General features: G+C 40.8%; 1 protein-coding gene across 1 annotated transcript; it reads left to right on the top strand.

The window, feature by feature from the left end:
* Positions 1–20,470: 20,470 nt before the first annotated feature.
* On the top strand, positions 20,471–26,390 carry gdf10b (growth differentiation factor 10b). Its single transcript, XM_044179395.1, has 3 exons — positions 20,471–21,064; positions 22,624–23,534; positions 24,027–26,390. Exons 1-3 carry the CDS (start codon positions 20,776–20,778, stop codon positions 24,216–24,218), a joined length of 1,392 nt encoding a protein of 463 aa, XP_044035330.1. The 5' UTR covers positions 20,471–20,775; the 3' UTR covers positions 24,219–26,390.
* The last annotated feature ends 906 nt before the right edge of the window (positions 26,391–27,296 follow it).

The raw sequence follows: 27,296 nt of genomic DNA, 5'->3' as shown, positions 1-27,296 counted from the left end.
TCTGTCTGTTGGTCGGTCCACCACTGAAATATCTCAACAACTATGAGATGGATTGACATGAAATTTTGATATTCGTGGTCCCCAGACAATCAATCCTGACTTGTCCTCTAGCACCATCATCAGGTAAAGTTTATAATTTGTTCAGTTCTTTGGTTTGTGACTAAATACTATTCCCATCAGCCTCAGCTAATATCTAATCATGCTAATAATGCAAATTTCAGCATGCTAACTTGCTAAACTACACTGAACATGGTAAGCATTATACTTGTTTAACATCAGCATGTTAGCGTTAGCATTTGCTCAAAGCACCGGTGTGCCTAAGTACAGCTTTCACAGAGCAGCTAGCGTGACTGAAGACTCTTCGTCTTGTTTAAAAATTCAAAATAAACAACAATAGATGAAAGTTACCTTTCAAAAAATGTGGTATCTCTGAAGACATGGCCCTGGCATGTAGCCAGAATGGAAGTCCCACTTTTTACTTGCTAAACAGCTGCTACATTAAGACATCAACTGAAAGTTCAAGTTTAAATCTTTTCATCTACCACAGATTACACTAAATGGCCTGGAGACAAGTTAGTTGAGTATATTTTTTAGTTCCATGGTGTACCTCTGTTGCGGCATTCAGTCAATATACATGCAGAAATATGACAGGCAGCTTAATGTGTTTGTATAAGTCATGGGAAAGCATGAGTGGAGCAGCTTAGTTAAGTGTTTGATTCACACCTTCCAACATCCCCACCACACTGTACACACACACACACACACACCTTTCGCTCTCCCACCATTCATGGCGTCAGTTGAAGCACTACATGTGAGACACCCCTCATTAAGTTTGTGTGTGTGTGAATTTTGACTGGCCCCTCTCCTCACTTATTAAGCATTCATAGGAGGGCGACTACTCTGATGTATAAGTTCCCTTAGCTTATGTGTGCGTGTTTTCTATGAGGCCTGCATCCTGCAGTGAACGCACAGGGAGAGCGTTTCGGTCTGCTAACAAAGAACCACTGTTCAACACTTTACTGTACCTAGCGGTGTAGAAAAGCAGTTGTCTCTGCATCCTGCGGCAGAACATGCATTTCCTCAGACATTTATTCTGCAACTGCATACCACAGGTCTTTACTGAGTGGAAAACAGAATATTTGTAAACCATTTAATTACAGTAAAGCCCTGTGAGTATGCCTCAGACGACTAAGAAGAAAACAATATGTTACCATCATCTTGCTACTAATGGGCAATCATGGCACCATTTTTCAGTGCAGTGCAGTATAAAATAACATAATTTATTGCCTTCGAAACATTTTGACACCGAATATACTGTATGTCAATTACTGATGACCTGCAGCTATGTTCCAGGCCGCAGTCAGAATTGACTTCATTTAACTTTTATCTTTTCTTTATGTTTTTTTTTTTTTAGTAGGTGTGTGGTTATACTACTTTTTTATTTTATTATTCTATTTTAGAACACACACAAAACAAGCAAACTAACAACAACAACAACACAACGCATAAGGCTATGTTCACTACAGAAAACAGATTTCAAGGTCTAAATTTCAAAATAAAAGTTGCTGCATTCAGTGATCCATACCGTGGCGGACTATTTCCACATTCAACTTTTCCAAAAAATTTGCAAGTTACTGTCACATTACACTTCCTGTCCAATGAAACTGCCCCACACTGATGTCGGTCTACGAGAGTGTGATTTAACAGGATGTTGGCACACGTTAGACTAATGACTTCTCCATTTCTAAATACAGTGCATCAGTGTTCCTATTGCCCGACCTCCACATCCCCCAAAATACTGAGGACATGACCTCGCTGTGGAGGTCTTCACAAGGCCCAAATTGTGAACCCGATCCAAAATGGGACCATTTCAAAACCTACCAAAAACCAAAGTGTATGAATTAAATTGATGAAAAAAGAGACCCAAACAGAAAGGGGCCAAAGCACAGTCACACCTGATGGGAACAGACCTGAGGATCATTAGTGGACCCATGAAGACCTCTACCTCAGTGTTCTCAATGCAGCCCTGCTTGCATAGCATGTGTGGCATGTGTTTGCAGCCCCAGCTGTTTCCTGCATTGTTTTCTGAAATTTGCACCAAAATATCTTTGAGTTTATAAAATCACAACTGGTCAAAGCTGAACTTTGCTCTCCTTTGCTTGTTCTTGCTGGCCAGCGAGAACAACAAAAGACCTGTGAAGCAACTTAAAGAGGTGGGAAACTCTTAATACTGTTGGCGCACATACCTGCTGCTTACTATTTAATTTATTCATCCAAATAACAAAAATTAAGTGAAAGAGCCTTTTCTTACATCTCGTCTGTCTTAGCAGTCGTCCTCAAGCCTGCAGAGTTAGTGAGGTTGGATCTTTTAAATCCTCTCTCTGTGGAGCTAATCTTCAATTCCATGCTTTAAGCCAAAAAAGCATTTTAGGCGATGTAATTATTCAGCCTTCACAATGCCTGCAGCCTCCCCTGCCTGTGTACCTGGCTGGCTCCCCGTGCAGGGTTATTTGCTCAGCTACCAATTGCTTGTAAAAATAAAATATAAAAAAGCAGCTTCTGAAACAGAACAACTCATTACTCCTCATAATCAAGTTCAGATTTGGTTTATTCATCCAATGCAGTTTTTCTTAGGGTTATGAAAACCAGGCTGTTTCATTTTCCTCTGATTTAGATGCTGATGGTGCTGACTGAAATATTACAGTGTGAGTAACAGTGCAGGACACATAAACGTGTTTATTTAATACTAGACATTAAAATATAGCTGCATGCCGTAGCTGCACATTCAGAAATCTTAGCAAATTACAGATGTTACAAACAAGTGTCAGTCTCACATTTTAGCAAACATATGCATAAACTGTGAATGTCTACACATATCCAGAGTTTAATTACCAATACGTACAAAGATCTACACCTGTATACAGTTGTACCCAGATGAATTTGCAGGCACACATACTCACACTGGCTTTTCTGTGCTCCATTTCTGTTGAGGCCTGAGTGACACAGCCAATTATTTCATTACCGTGTCTACAAAATTGTGTCACAGAGTCTCTGTGAACGTATAAAACAGATCTAAGACTCCAAACTCTGATGCTGACTAGAGTGGACAGCTTTCAGTTCAAAACAAAACACAACATTTATTAGAATAATAATGTAGTTTCCTGTAGAAAAAACAAGGTTGAAGGTTAAACTTTGATCATCTTTGAGTAAAAAAACTGTGGTGTGTTGAAGGTGGTCAGTTTGAGTTAGATTCTCATTCCAGTTTATGTTATATACAAAGTGAAAGTATCTTACATATTTTGTCAACTTCCTAGCAAATATTTTTATATTTTAAGAGTTCAATTTAAACTAAATTTTTGGACTTTTCCCCATGTGAACTGTACAGTGACTGCCATTACCAGAATCTTTAAGTTAAACCTGCATACATCACCGTATTAAGTTGATATACCAACATGTTAGCAAACACTTCCACTTCCACTTCCAGCAGACAAAAAGAAACATTAGCATTCATTTGGAGTCTTGTTTCTGGCCACCTGGCAAATATAAATCCAATATCCAATCTCCTTTTAGCTCTGTTTTGGTCTCTTCACCAGTTCCTAAGGAAAACATTTAGCCTTTCAGCTAGTTCAGCTAAGCTAGCTAAGTATTTACTTAGCTAGTACTTAGCTATGTTCGCCAACTAATCTGTTCTGTGGTAAGTCCAATATTAACATTTTTTTAAACTCTGTTTTAACTCTGTCTTTACCAACGAGGAAAATATCTGGCCCTTTAGCTAGTCTAGCGAAGCTAGCTAAGCATTTACTCAGCTAGTGAATGCTTCACTATGTTCACCAGCTAGTTGCTAAGTTTGTTGTGTGGCACTGGGCATGTAGTACAGTCGGTTTATCAGAGCTTTTTTACTGAAAACAGCCACCAGTAAAGTTGCGGGCCGTAAAACCAAAACAATGAGCTGAGAGATGCTGAGACGAACTGCAGAGTTGGGTAAAAAAAAAAATCTGTCACTTTGCCATTATGAGCAACCCCTTTCACATTACACGTAGTCATTTGATCCATTGGTATTATATGAATATTAATTAGTGAGTGCAGAGCTGTGCAAAACTCTGAATCTGACTCTCATTGCTTCATAAGGACAAAATGTTTCACAGCATCGCAGCAACATGACAAAATGAGAATCTCTGGGAATATGGTCAAGTTAAAATGTCTCTGCTTTACGTTTAAGGGCTCTTTTGAGATTTCTCATACAGGTCTGTGAAGTCTGGATGGTGATCATGCTATGAACACAAATCTTTCAAAATACCAAAATCTTCAAATGAAATGAAGGTCACATGAAGGTCTGGAAAAGTTTGGAATTTAACCATTTAACCCAGAAAACCTGCTTTTCGATTTAACGTCCCCTGTTCCCTCATCGTTGTCATTTGTCTTTTTTTGCCCTCCTCACACACAGTTACACACATACAGTTTGCTTATCAGTTCAAAGCACAAAGAGAGGTCAGCGAGGGAGCATGTCAGTCAGACAAGTTGTCACCCAAATGATGACAAATTGGCCGCCTCTCCACTCACCTCCCAATCAAGTCCAGACCTGGCTTTCATGCACGCACAGTTCCTGTAAATGGAGATCGATGGCACTCAGGTGAAGCTCACAGTCCCTTTGCTCAGTCACACACAGTCAGCACTCTGTCTCTGCCATATAGACTTAAGAGCTGCTTAGAGTCAAATAACTGAATTTATCTGGGTTTCCGTGGGGAGTTTTAGTGTCCCATGATGGCCTATATGCTTTGGCAAATGCTTTTTCACTTAGAACTCACACTGAACACTTCTGCTTTTGACAAGAAAATTGACATATTTCACCATATTGAACACAATTGCTGTTGGCGTCAGGCTTCCTCCCACCTCATGCAGTATACAGTAAAGAGACAGTATCATGGAGGGAGAGCCTTCACCTGTTTCTGATCTCGACTCGGCTACTAACCTTGCCGTCTTTCCAATGGGCTTGTTTCCAGGGAGACAAACATCATGTAACCTAATGCTGTGAGTCTTGCAAAAACATTGTCTTTATCGTTGCCGATGGATGGAATTTTCTCATTTCACAACCTGAAGCTGAGAGAATATGCAGGAATGCTTTTCATCCTGGTGAAAATGTTAGCTTTCATGCTATTTTCTCTCACTTTCTCACTTTTCTGGACCTTTATTGTCTCTCTTAGCCACTTTTCTATCTTTGGCCACTTCATTCATGCAGGCTAGGTTTGCAACTTCACATGGAGCTGTTGCTGCTGATGTTTCATATTCAGAACATATTAAAGTGCATTTCAGAATATATCAGTGAGTAAATTCATATTTTGGTTATTTTTTGATATTACAAAAAACTGGGGGTCGTATTATATTTGTGGACTAGACATTTTTGTATTCACAACAGCAGATGTTATCGTTCAGTGAGGCAAGTACCAGTCCCTGCCTTACACAGTAAGTGTGAGTGTTGCAGTATGGATTGCTTTTAGCCCGAATGTTGCTAGACTAGCGGCGTGGCTTTACGGATGGTTAGGAAGTTGGTTAGTCAGTTGTTCTGTCCGCCACTTTGGTCCAGTCTGAAATATCTCAATAGCTGTTGAATAGATTGCCATGAAATTAGGTTCAGACATTTATGGTCCCCAGAGGATGAATTGTAATATCTTTGGTGATCATCTGACTTTTCATCTAGCGCCACCATCAGGTCCAAATTTCTACTCTAAAATTTCAATTTCTCCAGTACTTTGGTTTATGACTAAATGCCTGCAAAACGTACTTTGACAAGCTACACAAATGTGGGACTTACGTCATGCTTTAATCGAGTATTTTCATAATTCACTTTCACATGAGGACTATCTTATACTTGGACTAATTGTACGTCAGGGAAACTTTCCACACAGGACTAGACAGATACAGTCTTTTGTATCTTCAAAAAGTGTTTTTCCAAAAACAGGTGTTGGAAAAGAGGGGGCCAACATGTTAAGTTCATTCTTGACCTTAGAAAAAGTAGTTTGACACAAAAACATATGTATTAACTCAAAGTCCACTTACTTGCTTTTTCAGAGCTTTTAACTGCATTTCATGGTGTTCATCAGCAGATGGAGTCTGTTTAAATTAGTTAGAGGAGGGGTTTTATATCAGTCATTTGGGATTACCTTTTTTCTCACTGTACAATGAATGATATAAAGACTTTATTGTGAATTCAAACAACATTTTTGCAGCATCAAAAAATGTATTAATTCAAAATTGAAGTTACTGAAACGATGACAGAGAAAAGTTCAACTTTGACTTTTGACAGTTTGCTGTTTACTTAAATTTCTTATCTGTTTATTATGGGCCCTGAAATTACAATATATTTGAGATACTTGGTCCATAAATATAAATCTGGTAAAAGCTGTTAGACTGTATTGATTTCTATTAGTGAGTCTATAAACCGATCACAACAGAGAAGATGGAGATCAAGAGAAAAAAAATGGGAAATGTTACTTATTTTTGCACATTTCATAAGTTGAGTTTTCTTTCTGCCTCTTCAGCTTCTCTTTGTTATTGTTGCTTCTGTGAAACCCACAGGGACCCATAAAGTTTAATGTTCTGTCACTGTATAAATCCTACCTTTTACTTTACCTTTGCACTTTTGCTCATGTGACCTCTTTGATCAGTGGAATGAGTTAAGTATTGAGAGACAAGAGTTTGAAGTTAAAATACACTGACTTTATTCTAATTTGTGGCATTAAAGAACAAATTATTTAGAGGACACATGCAGGACAAAGGCTTCTACAAAGGCTTCTTCTGTGATGTGGACAAATCCCAGGATAAAAGGTTTTGCTCTGATTCATTGCCATCACTACATTCATCCCCATTGGTTAAAAAAGTCCTTTGGGGTGGGAGGGGTGCGGGTGTTAGTGGGGGCAGAGGTGAAATCCAAACTTAAATGCTAAACCACAAGGTTTAAAAAACAACCCTGGACCTCAGATTGCAAATGTGAACAAAATAACCTGACTCATTTTCTTTTCTTTACCACAAGCTTCCTCCAGGCGGGGGTCCGCCAAGTCGCAAATTAACGTTGATTTAGAAACAACAGAAGCCTTTTGTCTCAGAGGGCTCGGATTTTTTCTTGCTTTCTCTCGACCACTGAGCCACTTGGCTCTGCGTCTTGTTATTTTTCCACGCATAAAACTTTCATGATGAAATAAAGCAGAGGGTGTACGGCGGCGGGGACAGGGGCTGCTCACTAGGCCTTTGGCTGCTATCACTCATGAACCTATCTGACTGATGAGACGAGGCCGAGCTGTCTCTCTCCTTCTGGCTCATATTGTGTGTCTCAGTGTCTCGCTTTCTTTGTTTCAGTGTCTCTTCCACTTTTTGTCTCATTTTCTTTGTTTTCTTAACTGTCTCCTCTCTATTTCTGTCTCTTTACCTTTCTGCGTATCTCCTCTCTATAATATATATACATATACAGAATATATAATATAACTTTCTTTGTCCCTGTCTTTTCCCCCTTTTCTTTGTCTCATTCTCAATTCATTTAAACTCAATTACCAAACCTTTTTATTGGCTTGCAAGCCTGAAAATCAATCTTGCTGACAAATCAGAAACACTCCTGTTATCTGTATCATTCTCTTTCTCATCTTCCCCCACCACTCAGACACACACACACACACACACACACACAGAGGCTCAGGTTCCCTCAGATGTCGGGTTTTGGGATTCATTCTGGACATCTGATGAAGAAGTACGTCTGGGTCATTTCCACACGGATGTTGGTTTTGCCCGCAGAGCGTCGCTTTAACGTCGGTATCTGATATTCATATTCTGTCATCTCTGATGTTTTTCTAAGCCCCTTCTACCTGTCCTCATAAATAAGGATAAGCTGTGGATTTAACGGGGCAGCAGCAGGCACTGATGGCTGCTGGTGTGCCTGACACCACTTTATCGCACATATATTCAGTTTTGTGACTCAGTTTCAGGTTTTATGGCGGAGGAACTGAAAACCCATGTTCCCTGGATATGAATATAAGCTTTTTTAACCAAAGAAAGGGACGGTTGAACAACAGCGTTACATTTTTAAGAGACACACCTGTCAAGCAACCCCCACCCCACCCCCCACCCCCCCGATCAAGTCCCTCTTAAAGTTGCACTACTAAATGTTTTTATATTAACAATGGATTAAATGGCTACATGTATGTACATGTATGTGAAAGGCGTCACTTGTAGTGATGAACCCACAGAAAATTATCACTCAGGACAGACATTAAGGTTAATTGTGAAATGACACATTAAGCTGAGTCCCTCCTGCCTCTCCCGCAGAACTATGAAGTAGCGGTATCGAATATCTTACTGAGAGGTGTTTGGCAGAAAGAAGAAGCCTGACTTCACTAAACACACGCCTGATGCACAGAAAAACAGACTGACTGACAGGAAGCATGAAAGAAAAGAAAGTGGGCTGTGAGCTGGGAGTTCCTCTATTTGATGAAGGGGCGGAAACAGAAAGGAAACAGACAGAGGGAGAGTTCGCTGTGGTTTGATAAATGCAGCAGTCAAAGTTTTACAATCACATCACACTACATTTGGAGTATTTGATGTCAAAGGTTCAGGACTGGGTCATATGATCATTAACGGGAACCTGAGAGGGCCTGTAGCAGCGTGGTGTGTGGTGGAAGAGTGCGATTACAGAAATAATTCAGTCAGAACCAGAAATTAGCTCAATTCAAGTCAGTGCTGGCTTAGTGACAAGATTATATGTGTGTGTGCAGTGTGAGTGTGCATGCCATTTAGTCTGTTACAATAGAAATATGGGTTAATTAGTGTCAGTGAAAGCAGAGACTACACAATTGTAACTTTACAATCAAAATATACTTTAGAGGCTGACATAACAGTACTACAGCAATGATACCTTGGAGGCTGATTCTGTCTGGGTTTTGTCAGTAGAGTGGTGCAGTAGAGGCACAGCTGCACCCCTTAATGACGGTCAAAGTGTCACCAAGGGTATTTTATGAATAAAAATGTTCATTGAAACATGTGTACTGCTAAAGAGTTACTTTAAACCAAATTACTGAATTTTATGGATCACCAATTAGTTTGCAGAGTTCAGAGTTTGCACAATCTTTCTACTGACAGCAACACAGAAACTGAATCAAGTCCAAGTCAAGACTGAGACCAAGGAGGCTGTGAATTGTAATTGAGCTTTCCTTCTGAGAGCAGTAAGAAAAGTTGCGGGCTGTAAAACCAAAACAATGAGCTGAAAGTGATCAGTAGAGCTGAGGGGAACTGCAGAGTTCAGTAATAATTCTCTGGGGGTACGTCACTACAGACAGCAGGCGTAATGATGGGATGCCATCCCCTTGTTAGCAAAATGACCAAAATGCATCCCCCTTGTTAACCTGCCATCCCCCCTCTCCATCCCCTAGTAGCAGAGAGAGTGCAGGGGCAGAGGGGTTGTTTAGTTGAATATGTCATTGATCCTTTATCTGACTGAGGTTTGTGCAAGGTAGAATCTATGGCCCCGACCATGGATCTGAAATATCAGTAGCTTAATTGTGCTGTGTATTGATAAATTCATGGCGCTGTCCGTGGTGCTGAAGTAGCAGACGGATTTGTAAGTCCCGCCCTTCTGTCAGTATCGTCTTGGATCTATAATATTCTGGGGGTCATGAGTCGGTTCGCTAGTCGCGGGCGAATGAAACGAACCTGGAAACCCCCCAAATCGCTGACTGACTACAAGCTACCCCTTTCACATTACAGATAATCATTTAATCCATTATTATTATAAAAAAATATTGGTTATAGCTGTTAAATTTCAAACATAAGAATTATTTATACATTTAATAAAAGTACTATATAACAGAAAGATATCCTTTAATGTGAAACATAAGTGTCAGATACATTATTACAGCTGTCAAATTAGAGTTAGACCTACCATTTATGACTGGCATTTCCATGCAAATGTAAATATAATACATCACTGCTGTGTACATTAAATACAAGAAAACATTTACTCGAAATGTAACTGTAAATATTTACGTGCATAAGGAATGACTTAAGTGATTAAGCTTTAAGTAATTGATAATGAACCAGAGATTTAAACATTGGCAGATAATTGTTTCCACTGACAATGGTTTAAGGCAGCTAATGGTCTACAATTCACTTTAATTCCTACACAGGGGACAAACATTTCTGAGTGCAGAAATAATCTGAGTTGAATACCTGTGGGTCAAGCTCAAGACAGAAAGGCTGGGTAACATAATATCACCTCACTTTTTTGCTCTTGGAGAGCAAGAAACCCCCAAAACCTCACAAACCACCCAAACTCAAAAAGCTGGTAAGCCAGTTAGCTTAGCTTAGCACAAAGACTGGAAATAGGGGGATACAGCTAGCCTGGCTCTGTCCAAAGGTAATCAAATGCAAGGTGAAGTCTTTGCTGGATGCCTGGCAACCTCAGAGTACAGATAAGACTCTAGGAAGTCACTGCTCCCAGCCAAAAAATAGTCTGGCACCTAACCCCCGGTAAAATGATGTGTTGTTTTTGCACTTAGTTTTTTTACAGATTAAACTAATGAGATATAGCGTGTTAATTAGTGAGCTTTAGAGGTGTGTTCAGAAAGAAAGCAAAGCAAATTTTCACCTCACGTCATTCTTGTGAATTTGATCACCGGACTTCCATGTTTATTTGTTCAGAACAGCCAATGTCCAGACTGTTAGCTGTAAGTTAGCTAGCAACGGATGCACTGGCCGTGAATGAGAGTGTGCTTGTGTGTTTGTTCAGCCTCTAACTGAACACAGAACTGACCAGAATCTGTTGTTTTTGTTGTTACTTCCCATCACTCTCTCTCTCTCTCTCGTCTGTGTACATTTATGAAGTAGATTCATAAAGCCCCGGGATACACGCAAATGTTTTGCTCATGTTGAAACATTTTTAACTCACACGGACATGTCTTAGAGACAGGTTGCGCTGCCCTTGGTGAATTCCCTCCCAGGTCTAAAATTGTTTTTTCAGGGATTTTTGGAGATATTTTGCAGTGTGTGTGCTTTGCTGCTATTCTGCTGGGCACACACATACCCAAGCTGGGCAGTTTAGTTTAGTTAAGATAAGCAGGAGCAGCTCTTACACTAATCTTCTTAAAGTTGTGGAGAGGGAATGGTAGTTGGCACAGTTTCTTATGTAGGTGGTTCCAATCCTGGGAGGCTCTGACACAGTGATTATCAACACTAATTGTTTTTTATGGCATTTATTGCATCTCTGTTGCAGATGCCATTTCAAGATATTGTCTCAAATGCATAACAGTCTGTTTTTACTGGACAACATGTAAGCTTCTACTTTGTGTTTTCTCCCATTGCGCCACTGGTTTTTGTTCATTTCTCTGCTATCTGTGCTCTGAGCGCCTGCTGCCTCCTTCTCTCTTTCACTCATCAGCTCTCTCAGACAGGAAGCAATTCACTAACCCCTCTCATCACCACTCCAGTTGTTCCCGTCTCCAGAACTTTGGCAAGCTATTTTGATAAATACCATGACAATTCACATATAGCGAGCCCAGCCATACCATATTAGCCTCAATATGATGGAGTGTGAGAATATGGAGCACAAATCTAGGGCCCCTGACTGAGTATACTGTAGTATCCTCTTAAATCCCTTCAAAAAGCAAGCATTCCCTCATGGATTCATGAAAAGAGCCCATTTATAGACATGAAAAAAAGGCCCGTTTCAACAGACTTCAAGTGCGACGGCCAAGGAAAACAATGTGCCTGGCCAGAAAAACTGAAGTCTGTAATGCACCGACTTAATTCCTTTCTTTCGCATGAAAAGAGAATAAAAAGTTCAGAGCTGGCTGGAAAACTTGCTGTGTCCGAATTGTGTGCGACTGACAGAGGCACTGACATACAAAGTATCACTCTGCACGAAAATCAACTTGAGGCTAAATCACACCACAGGCTGCCTCAGCGGGGCCAGAGTACGTCACAGTGATATGACAAGTGATTTATAGACAGCTAAGCCAAAATGCTAAAAAAAATAGACTGAGAGAAAAAGACAGAGGGAACTGAAAAGAGAGAGAGAGAGAAATAAGCAGACTGGCAAAGGGAGAGAAAGCATACCAAGAGTAATAAAGTGAGGGGGAGAGAGAAAGATGGAGAGCGCTCGGTGCCAGTCGTCAGTCCATTTGGTCCATTAATGTGCAGAGTAACGGCCTCCCTGACTGACGGATGATGGGAAAATGGCCCTTCCTGAAGGGTAGCCCTTGAAGTGATATATAGTTGCGAGGACAGAGCGCAGCGCTTGATGGCCGATTCCTCCTTTCTAAGCTCATCACAGGCATAAACAACAGGGGGCCCTCCTGTAAAGAGAGGGCACATACTCAATACAGAGCAAACCAAACTAAATTGTGTGAACTGTATTGTTTTGGTCTTATAACTTTAATTCTGCTCAGATTCTACTTAAATGCTGCTGTCTTTTTCTGAAAACTTAATAACAAAATGACACTGCACTAATACGTAGAGTTTAAAACTGTAAAAAACAAAATAATTAATTGGTTACAGTATACACTATGCCACAGACACCTCAAACATTTTGTTTCAGTCATCTGTTTAATCAAGCACTTTGCTTACTTGAGATTTTAAGTCACTGCTGAAATTCATGAGCTGCACTTATCAATATTTTTATATTAACCATGGATCAAATGTAATGTGAAAGTGGGTCGCTCGTAGTGACAACCCCACAGGCATTTATCACCTGACTTTTTTACAGCTCTACTCAGAATTTTATCATCTTTCAGCTCATTGTTTTGGTTTTTACGGCCCGAAACTTCACTATTTTGGCTCACTCTCACCGCTCTCATTAACTTCATTTCCAGTTGCAGCAGGCAGCGGAATTCTGCAAATAACTTTGAAAAACCCACTGTATTCTGAACGGATAATGATGTAAATACAGCTCCCCATTATTTCCTTTGTTAAGTGACCACAGTTTGTCCTTATCGGAATCGAGGGTCTAAGGATAGAGGGTGTCATGTGCTGTACAGATTGTAAAGCCCCTTGAGGCAAATTTGTGATATTGGGCTATATAAATAAAATTGACTTGACTATATATGTGATAAAACATGACTGTAGGAAATAGGTGGACATGGTAGAGTGGCGCACTTTACTTATCTGTGCTTGATCGTGATCCTGTATTTGCTTGCCTTAATCCCTCCGAATGTATTTTTTATGATGTTTGGGCATCAGTGTGTAGATGCTTATGTTACATGGGCATGGCAAGATTACAAGCAGCAGCTGAGCAGGTCATCACAGCAAACTCTGTTATTAACAAGATTATAGTAAAGAGTAGAAGTAGAAAAATTAAATAAAAAACATTTGGAACATTAGTGTTGTTTTTACACCTCATCTGGATGTGGGGCCAACAATCCACTTAGCTGATGTGACATAAAAGTTTCAACATGAAGCTTTAAAGAGCTTCAAAGATTAAAATCTGTGTTTGCATTGTTTGTCCTTGTTCGTAACATATTCCATCTGGTAGTTAGTGCATTATTTTAGCATAAACTAGGCCTCCATTTCTGCAAGACTAAACAAATGCATTATTCATATTATTGTTCTCAGTAAAACAATACCAATTGCATGTACAGTAAAAACATGAAAAAAAGTCCGGTATTGATGTACCAATGACCAGAATCTAAAACTGATGCTTATGTGCTTTATTTCAGAGTGGCAGCTTTAAGCTTGCCTGGTCCATTCTGACAAAACAACAGCATAGTCTGGAGGTAGTTAACAAGGAGAGAGTTAATAAGGTGAAGCCAAGTACAAGCACAGGTCTGCTCCTGGAGTGTGAACTGGAGCGTCTGGTGCTGCGAACCATTCCTACTGGCAAAGAAGGAGATGCAATCATGGCTGGCTTTTAAAATACAGCTGTTCCAGAAGCCTGAGATGTGAATAATAGGTGCAATTTGAGATCGTTGTCAATTTTTCAAATAACTGACAAACACATTGTGGATGATTGTTCTCAGACGGGGGCCTCTGAGGAGGAATTGCCAAAACAACTCGCTTAGAGAAAATTGCAGTCTTGAAAACACTCGAGGAGAGTGATCACCGTTTACTAATGAAAGCTCTCCTCATGGGAGACATCCAGACTCATCCGTCACACGGTCACAGACTGACATTTGGTTTAGAGAGAGTTTGTAAGGTTCAGGCCTCAGCTATAAAGGCTCCCTATGACATGTTTTCTTATGATTAGTGAGTAAGCGCTAAGTGGGAGTCCCTCAAACTCCACAGTGGAAATCTACTGTTGGATGGCACAGCAAACCCATTTTTCAAAAGTGCGTGTTGGTCTGTCTGCAAGTTATCAAGCCTTTTTGCGCCTGTCTGTCTTTGGTTTCTGAGTTCAGCACCTACGTTAAGATCTGGTTTCTCACTTTCCTTTTGTGCAAAGGGATTTCCCCAACTCCTTATTCCTAACCATAATGAAACAAAATTTCCTCTTTAAAGTCAATCCATCTTCTGGCCTACAGTACATCAACCACTGGATCAGATAGTAAGACACAATGAGAACTTAGCTTTGTTAAAGCAAGAAAAAACAACCCGCAGAAGTATTTTCCTAATTGGGCCGCTTGAGGAAAAGCGTGTCAGGGCTGAAATCCATCACGCTGATTGCTGGCCTTGTCTGCGTGGAGCCACAGGGGGGTGGTGCTGTGTGGGGTTTGTTGGGGTTCTTGTGGTTTTGGATTCTGCACATGCTAGTTGGATCTCGGGAGGGAAGCCCTCGCACAGCCGAGAGCAGCTCATTACCTCTCTTAGTCATCAGCCCCACTGTCTGCAGCGGGATGATAAATGAGCAGGTCCTCATGCGTGGCTCTGACAGCCCCGTGGCACAGGGTCAAGCTGACATCTATCGAGGGGTGCAGACAGCAGGGAGGCCGAGCAAGAAGCAAGCACACTTCAGAGAACCTGTGAGGGCTTCCTGGGAATTTAACCACAGTGGCTGTACTGGAGGTCTTCTCTGGCAGCAGAGGTTGTGTGAACAGTTGATATTGTTTCTAAAAGGACAACTTCCCGTCCATCTCAACACTGATCGCTCTGTCACTGATAGTCTATGTTAGGGCTAGGGGGGAGACTTATTCACATAAGAATTGCAATTCTTATCTTCTACGATACTGAATCGATTCACAAGTGCCAAAAGTTGTTTTTTTTGTATGTTTTTTAATAACGTTATGTTGATGTAACGCAAAAAGGCAGAACGTAACCACGAGAACACAGTGCAACATAGCTGACTGTTACCAAGCTACAAGTCAGGGTTTAGGAGCAAAGTGAAGGAGTAAAGATAAGATTTGTCTTCATCAGGTGGGCTGGCCTCTCTATTTCTAGACAGTTTCTTAGATATCTACATATTTGCACACAGCAACGGATCTTTCAGTGGCCATTTGAACTCTTCTGGGTGTGAAAACTTTATCTGGAAGATTGGCAAAATCTGTGAAATGGGACATACTTGCTTTGGGAACTCACATTCATCACCAGACACATACACGCTCTCTGTCTCTCTGTCACACACACACGACGCCGATGACTCCTCTTGTCAGCGAATTGCCCAGGTGCTGCATGAATGAATAAATGTGGTCTAATTCTCCTCAGATGTCAGTTGTTGTTTTTTCACCGTAAAGTCTGGCAAATTGTAGTGATTTGCAGTCATAAATTTGTCATGCACAAGTTTCCCCTCTGACTCCAGCAGACATTCCTCTTTCGGCTGGCACTGCTGCGGCAACTTGCAACAGTAATGTATGAGACAACCGGATATCTCCCAGAGAGAGCGAGAGGGCTGTATGTTTGTGTGTGTGTGTGTGTGTGTGTGTGTGTGTGTGTGTGTGTGTGTGTGTGTGTGTGTGTGTGTGTGTGTGTGTGGACCTGTCACTCTTGGTTGAGTGATGTTGAAGTGAGCTGAAGTGGCATGACTGTGGCTCTCTATGAGGGAGGTATGGCACAGAATCCAGACTGGAGTGGGGTTATGGTGAGTGTATGTGTGTGTGGACGGCTTGGCAGACATCAGATGAGGGGATGTCATGCCCCTCAGACTCTCTCACACACACAAACACAAACATCCATATCCAACAGCAGCGAGCATGAATGGTCATTCAGCTCCAGCCAGCAGTATGAAAACAAGTCAAAGGGAGGAGGAGGAGGAGGAGGAGGAAAAGGGGGAGGATGAAGGATGGATTCTCGGGCCAAAAGAAACACGGTGGGCTCGTCTGTCCTCCTCCCTGTCCTGATGAGCACCCCAGGCAAATATTCTGTGAATGAGAGCATATTTTGGGGGGCTACACTTCCCATTTCACCCTGCGAAGAAGGAGGAGGAGGTGGAGGAGAGGTGACTCACCCATGATGTCATACGAGATGAAAAATTTTAAATGACTCTCAATGTGTAATGAAGGACGTGAATTTTGGCCTGCTTCTTGGTCTGGTACTTCTATTACTATACAACAACACTGGTTCTCAACCTTTTCAGCTTTAGTGATCCCCAAAATATAGCAGGGCCATTATAAATTGTCTTGGTCAACATTTCTTTGCTTGTTTGTGTGGTCAAAGAAAAAAACTTCAGAAAGCCCTTTAACAATGTACAAAAGATTTCCTAGTCTGCTATAGTTGTTAGTTCAAGCCATTAGTCGACTAGTCGTCACACATTTTTGATATTATTTTAATTATTAAAATGTTTTAGGTGGGGTTTGAGTTCCAGGGCTGAGAAAGAACGTTTTAAGTAACATTGTTGACACTGTGCTACATTACAAAGAAATACAAAACCGTAATAATGAGCACTTATGATCCTGAATGTGTCAGAACAACCAGCAAGGAGACTGATCGTGTTTGTTAATTTATTTCACCACAGTATAACATCGTCCTTCCCTTGTCTCCGTCAACTTTACCCTGGCTATCACCAAAGATAGGCTAGCATGATAAATTAAACCTTCACTGATACTTAGCCTACAAATAGGTCTAACAGATGATATACATTTGCAATCTTCAACAACTAGCCTAGCTCTGTCCAAGGGTGAAAAACCCACCTACCAGCCTGTAAAGCTCACTAATAAACACGTTATATCTTGTTTAGTCTCTGTAACCTCAACTTCACGGTGATGACAGGGCTCCAGGAAGTCACTGTGCCTAGCTAAGAAATTAACTTTTTACACCACAGTTTTTGTACGGATTAAACAAACAGATATAACGTGTTCATTAGTGAGCTTTAGAGATGTTGGTAGGTGGTTTTTGTTACATTCCGACAGAGCCAAGCTAGCTGTTTCCCCTTGCTTCCTGTCTTTATGCTAAGCTAAGCTAACCGACTGCTAGATTTAGCTTCTTATTTAATGGACAGACATAAGAGTAAGGTATCGATGTTCTCATCTAACTCTCAGCCATAAAACAAAAAAGCGTATTTCCCAAAAATGTTGACCTTTTTGAAGAACATGATGAACTGAGATATTTCCAGCACAGCTACAAAGAAGAAAAAAGGTTTAAAAGTCTTTATTCCACTGTTTTATTCATAGAACAAGTTAAAAGCTCCTCATGGAACAGAAAGCTCAAGCTCGTTTTAATATTTGTGCTTAAACACCTAATAATGACTATTTTTCTACATTCACTCTCTCTTTCTACACTCTCCACTTTGTTTAGCAGCTATATTGGTAACCAGGCTGACGTGTGTGGGACACAGAGCCTGGACACGCTCCTTTGATCTCTGGCTGCAAACCCACGATAATGAGGCAACTTTATGATCATTGAGAATTTATTTATTGGATGTAACAGTTTTCAATTCAACAAATTATGAGCCTTGTCCTTCTAAATGTCCGCTCTGACATTTTCTCTACTTCTCCTATTGCAGGAAAGCCGTTAAGTGAGGGGTCTTATGAAGTGTGACAAGTACTCATAAAGGTTTAAATTACCTTTGAAGTTGCGGCTAATCACTGCGGTGAAGCAGTTTTGGCTCAGTGGGTACAGCTGCTTTCCCAGAGGAGTCGACATGGAGCTGGGATCTTTTGACTGACATATTTCCACAAGGCAGGGAGGCACAATGGAGTTTGATAGTCTTCAAACATCAATGGTAAAAGTCAGGTTTTCTCTCGGTCCCTCAAGCTAAAAAGCAAGGGTTCAGCAATCAATAGGAAGGAGAATACAATGACAATCTTATGCGCAATGTTGGAATGGAAAACATCATAACCTCAATGGCTTCAGATAGAGGGTGACTGGATTCTATGTACTGTACATGAACATTAAATCTCAGTTAAACCAACAATACCAAAAGCTTAGCACATAAAAAAGGAGGTTTAATTTTAATGAACCCATTGGGAATTTGACTGATTGCGTGAGTGTGAACCGTGGTCTCCAATAGCAAAGTCATCCCCTTTGTGCCACCAACCATCTTCCCCCCCCACCTTTTTCTTAAGAGGTTTTGTGGCACTATAACAACGTCAAGCTCAGGGCCCCAGATCTCAAGGGCCTGGTTGAAAATCGAGCCTTGGCTACTGTCGTCTTTGCTTCTGAGAGAGAAGAGTCATTATTGGCATGACCACAAGACGCTGCTTGTCAGGAAGACATAAGCATTGCTCGTTTTAAGTGTTGATCAAATGATTAACGCTATTGTTTTTACTGGTGAGGACATTGCGAATCAGAACTCATCCCAAATGCCACATCAATATATTTTGAAACCACCACACACACAAAAATCCATTACACCATCAAAAGAAAACTCACCAGAGCAACATTAGTTTTTCTAACCCCATTAGACATCCCTACGCTGAGTGATAACAAGGTCTGATAGCTCCCTGGGTGGAGACAGATGCTATCTGGCTCTTTCGTTGAAGTAGCATGACCTTTAAACACACCAGTGTTTTACTGAAGATGATCCCAGTCCCAGCAGAGTCCTTTATCTCTGATGTAAGACACGGTGGTGTCAAAGAGCCCCTTGTGATCCCCCCTCAGGACCAGTAGGAGGTATTTTAATAGCTGCCTGACCCATGGTGGCTCTAGCCTGCTGCCATCTCTCTCACAAGGAAACTATTGTGCTGCATCAGAAACACAGAAAGCAGAGGAGACCCTAAAAAGAAGACAGGCAGTTCTTTTTCTGCTGTTAGCTGCTTATATCGCTCTAAATGAAGCTGTCAAGCTACAAAATGACAACTTTTCACCTTGAGGCAGATAGCTCCACCTGCCCGTCAGTCAATCAAACTCATTCAAATTACAAAAAAAACAAACACATTTCTTTACTTCGCTCTGGTGGTATCCAGCCATGTCCATACGTTTGATTTTACTTGTCTTGTAGAACTACTTTCTTCTGAAGGAATAGTCCCTGTGAAAACAGTTGTTAGCATGTTCTGTGTATTATCCACAGAAAAGGTCCGGTCAGCAGCAATAGAAAAGTCTGAAATCAATTAATTTCAATGGAATTGTCGCAATTAGTGGATTCACGCTCAGGGTTGGTGAGGTAAATCGAATCAAACATCAAAATATTATAGTAAAACACTGACAGGGACCATTTTACTGCACAATGAGTACTTTTACTTTTGATACTTTAGGTAGGCTACATTTTGCTGATAATAGGCTACATACTTTTACTTCAGTGAGGTTTTGAATGCAGGACTTCAAACTTCAACTTATAGTGGAGTATTTTCACAGTGTGGTATTAGTACTTTTACTTAAATAAAGGATCTCTATACTTCTTCCATCACTGGTTATGAGACAGAAGTTGATAATTCAAACAAATGTGGGAACGTATTCTCCTGTTAGCAAACGAGCTAGCCAGCTCGCTAGCTCGGTGAGCTTATTTTGTTTTCCTCTGCAATAAGTCTTCATTGAATGAAATGCTGTACAACTTGAGAGCAAAATGCCCGGGGGAAGTAAACAGCACAGTACAGAGGAAATAGAAAGAAGCTCGACAAACTGTTGTGACTGACTAGCCCTAGCATGTTCCTGTTAGCCGTTAGCTCACCGGCTAAGTTCACAAACTATCCCTATGAGTAGGCTAGTCATTACATCACCGAGCCTCTAGCAGTGGACACACGGATACATTTCACCGCGCCACTTTCTGGTGTGACCAGGCCTTATTATGGGGTGTATATATATTTATACACACATATATACCCCCGTTATATTCAGTATACAATATATTTGTTGTTGTTTTGTTTTGTTTTTTTGTTTGATAAGACAGCAGTGTAACAAATTGGAAAAACATTATGTTCACCATGTCTTCAGTAAGCCAATTTCAGGATGATTTAAGCATGAACACACTGTGTCACAGACAGATATTAGTAATGATGACAAAATCTTGTGTATTTATTGTTATTTTTTATGTTAAACTTTGCAGCTTTAAAACCAAGATCTAACAGGATCTTAGTGTCTGACCTTGAATAGCCACACTGCCTGGCCCCTTGACTCTTCCTCTCTGTCTTGTTGGTGATGGAGTGGACTGATGTTGCATATTGACAGTAGGCCTATAGATCGAATATTCTGGGAAGCTGTTCGGCTCTTAACGTGGCTGCTAAACAAAACTCGTAAGCAGTTCACCTAAAAGGCTGCATGTCTCTCGTTGGCTGTGCGCTCCGAGGCGTCACCGCCACCATCCAGCAGCAGAGTTTCATGCATGCGTCCTCCCCCGGTCTCCTCCCATTGAAGAAACAGCTGTAGACTTTGAACCGTGGAGTGCGGGTCTGACACGGATTACCTGGATACCGGTTTGAACTCTGGGTGGGCATCAACCAGCGAGAAAAAGAAAAGGCAGCTCTTATTTGAGTATTTTTACTGAATTAAGTTTCGTTTCTTTTTATGGAATCATTTCCTAGAACACCAACCATGGCGAGCCGGCTTTTTCACACTCTGCATTTATTACTGATTCTGGAGTCGAGCTGGGGTAAAGTCGTGTCTGAGGATCTTGGTGAAGCCGTGCGTCAAGGTGCCGATGGCCCACCGGCAGTGGAGCAGCGCGTCTTTGCGCACGAAAGCGCAAACCGGGACATGGTTTCCATCAACATGTTCAAAGTGTATGAGAAGTACAGCAAAGAGCCGCAGAGCCAGAAGGACGGAAACACCGTGAGAAGTTTTAAAGCTGTCCCGAGTGAGTGGCCACACGCCTTTATTAATTCCATGAACAGTGTTATTGTTCAGGAGAGACTCGGTTGATCCAGTCTAAATTAAATAATAGTTACTGCCGGTGCTTTGCGTGCAAGTAGGGAGGTATAATTTCCATAATGTATCAAAATAGGTACATTATTTTATATATATTGCTCTATGCTTAATTACAAATCCCTAATTTATCTTCACTTTGCTGGTATTATTATGTCTAATGAATATGGATAAGCCATTTTGTTAAAAAGTTTAAATGAGATTTGAAAACAGAACTTTTATCTTTTTTAAAAATGTAGATTCATTTGTATTTTTGAAACATGCTTTTGTGTCAATCATTTCACTAGAACTGATACCCAGAAGGTCATTATAATGCAGCACAGCTTCTGGAAAACAGACTAAATGCAGTTTAAAAATTGGAAAAAGGAGAATCGGCATAATGGCCCTTTCTTATTTACCCTACCAAAAAAAATCATTTTTAATATAACTTGTAACAGTTTTATGTGACTTATCCTTGAATGAAACTCTAGATTTATGTCAGCTAAAGTGTTCTTAATCTCATTTTTCATTTCTCACTTTATTTGACTTTGACGTTTCATTACAGATCAAACTGTGGTACAGAAAATATAGAAAAAATTCACATTAAACTTGAAAAGTCCAGTCTTGTGCACAAAATAAAACCTTTTTAATACCTGATCTTAAATATTTCATCAGTGCAACATCCTAAACGCAGGTGTTTTGTCACACACAGCAGCTCTCGCTCCACTTTGGGCTGAACATCCTCACCTCTATGCTCCGTCGGTGTTATGATTTAGTGAACTGAGGGACTTTTAAGTCTCGAGCACTATTCCCCGGTAGCTGCAACAGCCTAGGTGTTAGACAAGAGCCTTTTATCACACCCAGACACCGGCTGCACAGCGAAAAGCCTCAGAGGAGCTCTTTCTCCTATAAGCATTTCCATATGCTTGCAACAGACCTAGTGGACCGATCCAATGTTTGTCTTTCAGGCTGTGGTGGAAGGGTGGGAGACAAGGCTGAACTTCCAGAGTAAAGCGATCTAGGATGAGGCTTTTGGTCATGCGTGAGGCAGGCACTTAAGCGTGCCCCGTTTAATATTTTCCATGCTGCTGCTTATGTCAGTCAGATGTGTTGAGCAACATTTTGCGGAAGATATACTGGATGCTGTTATTCATGTCAGTCAAACGTGCCAGAATGAGATGATAGAGGAGGCAAAAGAAGAGAGGGGGAAAAGGTTCAAGGCTGCAACTCGATCGCTTTAGTCGTCTTTGTTGTTCATTTCAGAGAGAGATCCTCCTTCAGGGCTTTAGCATCTGTTTGACAAAACATCTGTATGGTTGAACCAGCAAGCGCATCACTGTTTGATGAATCCTTTTTTAAAGCCAATAGATAAATTAGAAAAAGCATAAAAGACAGGGTTAAAGGAAGGTTGTTTTTCTCTGTTCTCTCCAATGTTTTTTTTTTTACTTGAAGAACTTTGTTTTTCTAGTCAGTCGACTCATTCTTCTTCCAATTTCTTTTCAAATTCCACAGGAGTCTTGCACGGTAAAGACGTGCTCCAGTTCAACCTGTCCTCCATCCAGGAATCAGAGCTCATCCTCTTCGCCTCTTTTCACTTCCTCTACAAGCGGCCCCGCCACCACCAGCGACCGTGGCGTTTCCGAAGGCCCCGCCACCCATCCGGCGGCTTCCAGCATCCCGATCCTCCTTCCCCGCAGCTCCTCTTCCGTGGATCATCCCCAAACTCATCTTTTGCAACACCGCTGGGAAACATAACTCTGGCTCCTTTCAAGAAAGGCTCTTGGCAAACAAGGGATGTAACGGCGGTGGTGAATCATGCCAGGGTTGTCAAAGAGCTTGTGGTCATGGTGGAGTTTGATATGGGGTTCAGGGCGGCTCGGCAGCAGAGGAGTCCTCACGGCCAAGAGCGCCTCTCTCCAGCCAACCTGCCATATATCTTGGTATACGCTGATGATCAAGCTATAGATGAGCCAAACAGTGTGGCCATGTCACTCCAGCGGTACGGGTCCTTCCCTGTAGGAGAGGATGTGTCCCCCTCAGCTTCATCCTCAGCCCCAAGGATCCGGAGGGAGCTTCATCTCCAGATCCAAACCAACGACATCCCAGAGGTCCAGTACAACTCCTTGAAGAATCATGAACTGTGGCAGAACACGTATTTCCCAGCAAAATCCAAAGCAGCAGTGAAACCGGGAAGAAAGCAGGGTCAGGAGAGCAGCGAGGGCCTGAGTAAGCCCCAGGTGCTGAGCTTCGATGAGAGGACGATGAAAAAGGCCAGGAGGAGACAGTGGAGCGAGCCCAGGGTTTGCTCCAGGCGTTACCTCAGGGTGGACTTCGCTGACATCGGCTGGAGCGAGTGGGTTTTGGCGCCAAAGTCGTTTGATGCCTTCTACTGCGCCGGGACCTGTGGATTCCCCATCCCTAAAGTGAGCCAGAGAAACGTTTAACTTTTATCACTGGCTTCATTTTCATTTTGAATTCAGACATTAGAAAAGATAATCTCACACACAGACTCTGCTCATGCAGCATTGATGTGATTAAGTGTCCCACATCAGGACTTAAATGAACTGAAACTGCTGAAGATACAGTTACAACATCTTATTGTTATTGTAATACAATATCTTATTGTATTTTTACATTAAAAATTCACAACTACACATAGACTGAAAAATAGGGCATGAACAGGTTTTTATCTGTTCTTAAGTTCGTCAAGAAAAGGCAGAAGTAATGAAAACTGGAAAAGTACACAACAAACAATATTTCAGTCATAATGTTTTTACACTTTCTGGTCACGTTTGCACCTCATGAAAATATAAATCAGGCCTTTTCAGGAATCAGTTGGCATCTTTTTATTTTTTACAGTTAAAACAGTAAGTTGTATTAGCATTAATCCCTTTTACTACCACTCATTTCTTTAGGTGGTGCGTCCCTCCAATCACGCCACCATCCAGAGCATCGTCAGAGCTGTGGGAATCGTCCCTGGTGTCCCTGAACCGTGCTGCGTTCCAGAGAAGATGAGTCCCCTCAGCGTTCTTTTCCTGGATCCAAACAGGAATATGGTGCTAAAGGTTTACCCCGGCATGTCTGTGGATACTTGTGCCTGTCGATAGGGCCGGAGCGATCAGCGACGATAAAAGATTGTGAGGAGGACGTACCTGTAGACTCAGCATATATCAGGAGGGCATTTCCATATCGAAGAGGACAGTAGTGATGAGGACAGCTGAGGATATACTGAACGACTGGCAGGGCTCTAGTTCTTGAGTCTCAGTTTGAGAACTCTTTTCTAAATCACGGACTGTTCTCTGTCATGATCGGACGTTGACTAAACTTTTTCCTGCTTTTCTAACAATTTTCGCAGATGTTTTTTTTTCCCACCCAGGCCACCTTTGTTTATTTTTCTCCCCTCATCCAAAAGCAGTTTTAAGAAGTGCTCTTAATACAAACCTGTGTATGTAATGGTCCTAAATGTTCTATCTATGTTCCCGGCTGGACGTTGAAGTTAAGCACAAAACTCCTGCAGGTAGATCTTCATCTTTGTTCCTTCATAAACTTTTTCAGTCCTTTTTCAGCACATTTTCACTTTTATAAAGTGATTTTGCCTGTTTCAGTGTTAGACAAGATAAGACTTGACTTTCTCTGGTCTCAGCCCAGACTCGGACCTGGTTTTGGAATTGGTTCCAACTTGACTAAGTTTGGGTTTCAACAGACATCAGTATCCTCTACTGCTTGCCCCTGTCTTCTGGATTCAACTGAATTTTGGACACACTGATGAACTGCACATTGACTCACAGACTCAGAATGATCTGAGGGACACAAAGGCTGCATGGCAGCATATTTACATCCTGCCCAAATTAATCAACCCTTGTCATGTAAATACTGTAGTTACTAATGCAAACTAAATGGTGCTTGTTCTTAAGTGATGTGTCACACAGAGTGACACATTGTTGTCATTGAACACCTCCCATATATTAGCAAGAAATGTTAGTCATGCATGAGAGGTAATATCTTATTTGAACTATATTTCAATAGTCATTTGTTTATATCTTGTATATAATGACTGTATTTTGACACCTACTGAGATTTAATACGAGCATTATGAGTGTAGCTTGTTTCCGCTACGTTACAGCACAGACGAAAAGCAGTGCGTTGCTGCCACCTGCTGTGCATTTTGAGAAAGTTTAAGGGACTAAAACATTTTGAAGGAGAACGTTCTAGTACTTCCTGTGGATATTCAGTATTTCCCTTTAATGCATAAATACTGTTAATCAAAGATGACATGTACAGTTTGTAATAATAATAGATTTCCATAGTAGGTAAAAAGGGATAAATGTATCCAACCTTATAACTGTATTGCTAAAAGTGTATTTGAATAGTTATGTGATGTGTGTTTTAACAAATCATAGACATAATGTATGCCTGGTAAGGAAATAAACTGTTGTACATACGGTCAAAGATACTTGGTGACTTTCCTAGGTTTTATAAAAAGTATATAAAGCATATACCAAGACATATACCACACCATAACTTACTGTGTGTAAATACAATACATTTACAGTACATTAAATAAATAACATTACATCAGATTGCATATATTTTATTTAAAGTTAGGCTGATATCTTGGTTTGATACATAATGCTAATCTTGAAAATAACAAGTACTGGCCAGTCAAATGTGTTAAGTAGCATTGTAATGTTTCTTTCTTCTCTGAACAAAGCTACAGTTAAGAAGTCTGGAAAACCTGTAGTGAGATTTGATTCTATTAAATTTGTTCAGTAATATGTCCATTTTTGTTCATCACATGAAGGCAGTAGTGTAACGTGAATGTCCAGTTTTTCTACCCACATTGAATGAGTTACGACGATGATGAGTCCACCTTAAAGCTGCACTAGTCAATGTTTTTATGTCAACAAATGGATCAGGTGACTATGTGAAAAGTGAAATGAGTCTCTCAAGGTGACAAACCCACAGAGAATTATCGGTTGTACTTTATTATTGTAAAATGGTGTCTAATTGTGTATTGGGATCTTCTATTTGGTTTCTAATTAGAGTATAATTTGGTATAATAGTGTCTAAGTATATTATATTTTGGGTCTAATACGGCATTATATGCGGTTTCTAATTACAGCATAATTTAGGTGTATGGTGTCTAATTAGGGTATAACTGTGTTTGTTTACTGTCCAATAAAGAACATATCATTTCTAGTTTCGGTCTAATTTGACACAAAGTACGTCTTAGTACGTCTTATTAGTGTACCGTAAAATAAAGTGTGACTGAATTATCATCTCTCTATAAAGCATTTTGCATTCTTTTGGTTTTATGGCCCGCAACTTTACTGTTTTGGTTCACTCTCACGTCTCTCATCAGCGTTGTTTCCAGTCTCAGCAAGCGGCTGTTTTCAGTGAAAAAACTCTGATGAACCAACTTTACACTACTTTCCCAGCACCAAAAAGCAAAGAGACAAAGTTAGCAACTAGCTGGTGAACATCGTAGAGCATTTAGCAGCTAAAGAGCCACATATTTCCCTCAGGAGTTGGTGGAGACCAAAACATTAAGCTAAAAGTAATACGTAATATGTATGTTAGTCAGGTTGACAGAAACACGACTTCCAATCAATGCTAATGTTGCTGCATGTCTGCTGGATGTTTGCCATGTCAACTTTACAAAGTGATAATATGTCAACAGTTTGTTCACCTGCCCCCAAGTAGCCAAAAAATGAATGCTGCTTTGAAGAGCTGTTAACAATCAAATAGTTAATTGGAGAGTTTAAATGTTACATGATGGTCTAAATGTTGTTTCAAAGCCGTTTGCACCCTGACAAGAAAGACATTCTGGAGGAAACACTTGGATAATTCTGAATGTCTTGACTTGAAATTGAACTTGTACTGAACATTGAGACTGAACATTGGCTATTGCAAGCCTTAGTATAATCTTAACATCAGCCATCAAACACCATAGGCTATTGGCCAAACTAACATAATTTAATAGATTTTTACTGCATATTTTTCTACCCAGTAATTTGGCCTAAAGTAATATGACCACAGATCTTTCTCAGTCCAGTTTTCCCTGCTGTGTTTGTTTCCCTCCTGCATGCCTACATTATTTGCTGTAGGCTTATCCATGCCAGTAGATTTTGTCGTCGCCTTTCATCACTGATTGACTCCATAGAGAGGAACTCTTAAAAGCTTGA

This window comes from Siniperca chuatsi, linkage group LG20 (genome assembly GCF_020085105.1).
Source record: "Siniperca chuatsi isolate FFG_IHB_CAS linkage group LG20, ASM2008510v1, whole genome shotgun sequence".
Taxonomy (NCBI): Eukaryota; Metazoa; Chordata; class Actinopteri; order Centrarchiformes; family Sinipercidae; genus Siniperca; species Siniperca chuatsi.
This window is presented reverse-complemented; position numbering and strand designations above follow the sequence as displayed.

Bases quoted from the DNA above. Each gene is read 5' to 3' on its own strand.
- gdf10b (XM_044179395.1), top strand. From the start codon at position 20,776: ATGGAATCATTTCCTAGAACACCAACCATGGCGAGCCGGCTTTTTCAC. The intron at 21,065-22,623 runs GTGAGTGGCCAC...CAAATTCCACAG, and splicing joins AAGTTTTAAAGCTGTCCCGA to GAGTCTTGCACGGTAAAGAC. The intron at 23,535-24,026 runs GTGAGCCAGAGA...TCATTTCTTTAG, and splicing joins GTGGATTCCCCATCCCTAAA to GTGGTGCGTCCCTCCAATCA.